Source organism: Pyxicephalus adspersus, chromosome 7, assembly GCF_032062135.1.
Source record: "Pyxicephalus adspersus chromosome 7, UCB_Pads_2.0, whole genome shotgun sequence".
NCBI lineage: Eukaryota > Metazoa > Chordata > Amphibia > Anura > Pyxicephalidae > Pyxicephalus > Pyxicephalus adspersus.
Window position 1 is genome coordinate 5,136,588 of NC_092864.1, and position 3,409 is coordinate 5,139,996.

Here is a 3,409-nt window from a genome sequence, read left to right on the forward strand (position 1 = left end):
GAATGATGGCAGCCTTACATTTAACAACCCTAAGAGCACAGGGTATAGTGTGCAATAACCCATAGCAACCAGTCATGGCCAATGGAGAGGAGCTTTTATGGGATATAGGACTCTACATGCCTGTCTTTCCTTACAAACTAAATGATGGGGTCAGGTGATTGGAAGCTTGCCAAGCATCCACCTACTCTGCGGATATTCTTGAACCACCTGAATCCTGCATGGTCTGGGTGTTGCTATTGGTTACACAGAATAAGCCCAATGTTATGTATAGGGTCAGATATAGAAAGAGATCAATTAGGACCCAAATGTGTCAATCCTACCAAGGGCTAAACCCGGGAACAAATCTGCTTCCCATGATGCACCAGGAGCCACAAATGTAAATCAGCTGCAGTCCAATGGTTGCATTCTGCACAAACACTTCTTCTGTTACTTCAGCGGGTACAAGAGCCTTGGCAGTGCCAACCTGAACACACCCACTGCTATTCCCATCTATAGTTATACACCAGGAACCCAGAGGGCAGTGGCCGGGTCTTACATTGTCATGTTTGAAGAAGCAGAGCATTTTCAGTTCCCTGAAGACCCGCTTGCAAGACACCAGGTTCTGGAAGACATTTGGCATCTTCTTAAGGGCGACGCGTTTGCCATCGCGAGGGTCCGTCACTGACCTGCCAAATGTAAAGAAACAACAATGCATTACAGGTCTGCCAGGGTGTAGGCATGGAGTCTCCGCTAGGTACAAGGGGCACCACGTCTTCCTGCCAACATTTTCCCCACAAACTGACACCAGGAAAAAGAGCCAGCAATTCCCTGCGGTATGACTGGCACCCAAACGTTGCCCATGCCACAGGCGGTACGTATGTGCCCAGTGGCACAAGAGGCCATGGTATTATATCAGCATGGCACAAGCCAGACATGGAGTGCCACTTATATACAGGTTAGGTTACACACAGCTTACTATTGGTCAGTAGTGAGCTCTGTTCAGGCCCCACTCATTTGCCTGGTCATGTGATCACGGCTATGCCACTGGTCACATGGTCTCTGGTACAGTGCATTCATCTTTCAAGCAGAGCTTCAGAAATGTTATAAATAAATGGAAATCCAAACAAGAGTTCTTCCCATGTGGGGATTCCATGTGCGGAGATATGAGCTAAACAACAAAGAAAGCCATATGAGATGTTTTCATGAACGAACAGTAAAAATTAAAGTTTATGCATGGACACCCGGAGATTCAAATGGAAACGGTGTTAAATATAAAGATCGCTATTTCAAACTATATATTGATATTGGAAATATTTGCTAATTGAATAATTAGTCCCAAAGTCCCCGGCTATCCTCACTTGTTAGGTGGGTGCTATGTGCTGCATGTATCAGATGTTCTTGTCTTTTCTGTTCCTGAAGAAGCGGATACACTCTGCGAAACGCGTCGATATTATAATAATATTTGCTTCACATTTTTAAAAGTTGCAGAGGTAATTCCTAGATTTTGTGTATTAGTTCAAAGATTTAGGGATGTGGCAAACTAACAGGCTGGTTAGCGGCTCCCCCATGTGACAAAGCCTGGGCAAGCGAGATCACATGACCTCTGGGTTTGCACTGTCGATATGTCCCATCGTTAGAGACTGCAGGGGTCTGTGATTGTGTGACAAACCTGCGGGTGCAGCTACTGACCGTCAGTGATGAGTCTGATCTACAAATACACGATGTGCATGTAATACATTCATGTGATAATCAATGAAAGGACAGGAAGCCATTACGCAGGATCTAGTAGTTCCCTTCCAACCTGGCTAGGTATATGCTACTAGTAATGAGCAAAAATGTAATAAACAAATACACCCACCCCCCCTGCAACCATGGCAACGGTACTCAGTACAGCCTTCTTCCTGTCCATGTTAGAGATGGGGAGCAGGGCTCTCTAATCACAGAGTTCCCAAATCTCACAACCTCGGAATGACGAGGACATCTGGGAAGAGATAACTCCGGGTGGGAAATGGGACCTCACAAGGCCACGGCCAGGGACGGCACCGCCGGCAGAGCGATCACCAATCCCTGCACACGTCATGGAGATTAGGAGCGCAATGACGTGATTGGTCGTATCAGCCATCAACCCCAATACAGCCTCGGTGACCCCGGGTGCCACAGCCACAGATTCTCATCAAAGGAAAATGTTAATTTGAAAGCCGACATCTGAAGGTTGCTGATGCCCCACAGATGCCAACCTGACCCCTGGCAGGCCAAGCTTCCAAACATGGAGCCATGTGACCTAAAACTACCTCCGGGGCCGGCTTCTATTGGCCACCCGGCCAAAAACCGAAAAATTAGGCCATGCATTGTCCTACAGGTCAGAGAGATTGCAGAGCCCATACAGGTGACGGTGGGGGGTCACAGATGGGCCCAGTACTTCCCAAAAAATAACTCAACCCCCCCAATCAGGGGAGCCCAACAATCCCAGCACAAATGACAATCACACGACATCCCCCAATACACACACAGGTCACATGATATACCCCAGTACCCACCACCCTTCATTAAAGAGGTCACATAATGCCCCCTAGTAACCCCCCATTCAGAGGTCACATGATATACCCCCCCCTTTACAGAGGTTACATAATGCTCCCCACAGTAACACCCCTTTCAGAGGTCACCTGATGTCCCTTAAGTACCCCCCCCCCCAAAAAAAAAAAACAAACAGGTCACATGATGTCCCCTCAGTTACCCCCATGGATCACATGACTTTTCCTCACACAGGTCACCTGATATGCCTGCTCAATAGCCTTACACAGGTCACTGGATGACCCCCTTAGTACCCCCAGTCAGGTGCAATTCTGCACTGTAAGAACCCCCAGGCCCTGTACCTCCCCCCCCCCCATACAAGTTAAATGCCCCCCTCCCCCACATCACCCCCACCCCGGTACTTACCAGACAACCCCGAAGGCCCCGTATCCGATGGGTCGGTCAGGCTCGGGCTCAGGGTGTGGGGGTAGGGGGGATGCTGGCACAGATGCCCCGCTGGTGCCCCCGGGGTGGCAGTAGAACTTCTGTGCCAGCGGCGGTTGGATGAGCCCCCCGAACACCCCGCTACACACCGGGCGCCCGGGCCCCGGGAACGCCATGGGCCCCGCTCCCTGCTCCTGCTGCCCGGGAGACCCCGTGCCGCATCAGCTGGAACAATGCAGACTCCCGGCATGCAGCGCGCTATCCATAGCTCCGCCCACCCCTCCTCAAGTGTGTACGGCTATAGCCACGCCCATATCTCGGTGTGCCCCGCCTGAACCACGCCCATCTATTCTCAATATCTATCAATATTCTCAGTCATTTACTGGGAGTCCCTCCCCCCTCCCCAATGTGTACAGCAGGGGGATGGGAGACTGTGAGAAATTCCTCATCCACCAATCACACTCTTCGCCCCTTG

General features: G+C 50.4%; 1 protein-coding gene across 1 annotated transcript in view; it reads right to left on the reverse strand.

The window, feature by feature from the left end:
* Positions 1-3,182, reverse strand: part of LOC140334911 (serine/threonine-protein kinase NLK2-like) — a gene marked incomplete in the record, with an annotated part of 9,903 nt that extends 6,721 nt beyond the window's left edge. Inside the window, 2 exon segments of the mRNA XM_072417188.1 lie at positions 536-665; positions 2,917-3,182. Of these exon segments, the coding sequence (XP_072273289.1) occupies positions 536-665; positions 2,917-3,110 (324 nt within the window).
* Positions 3,183-3,409: the final 227 nt, after the last annotated feature.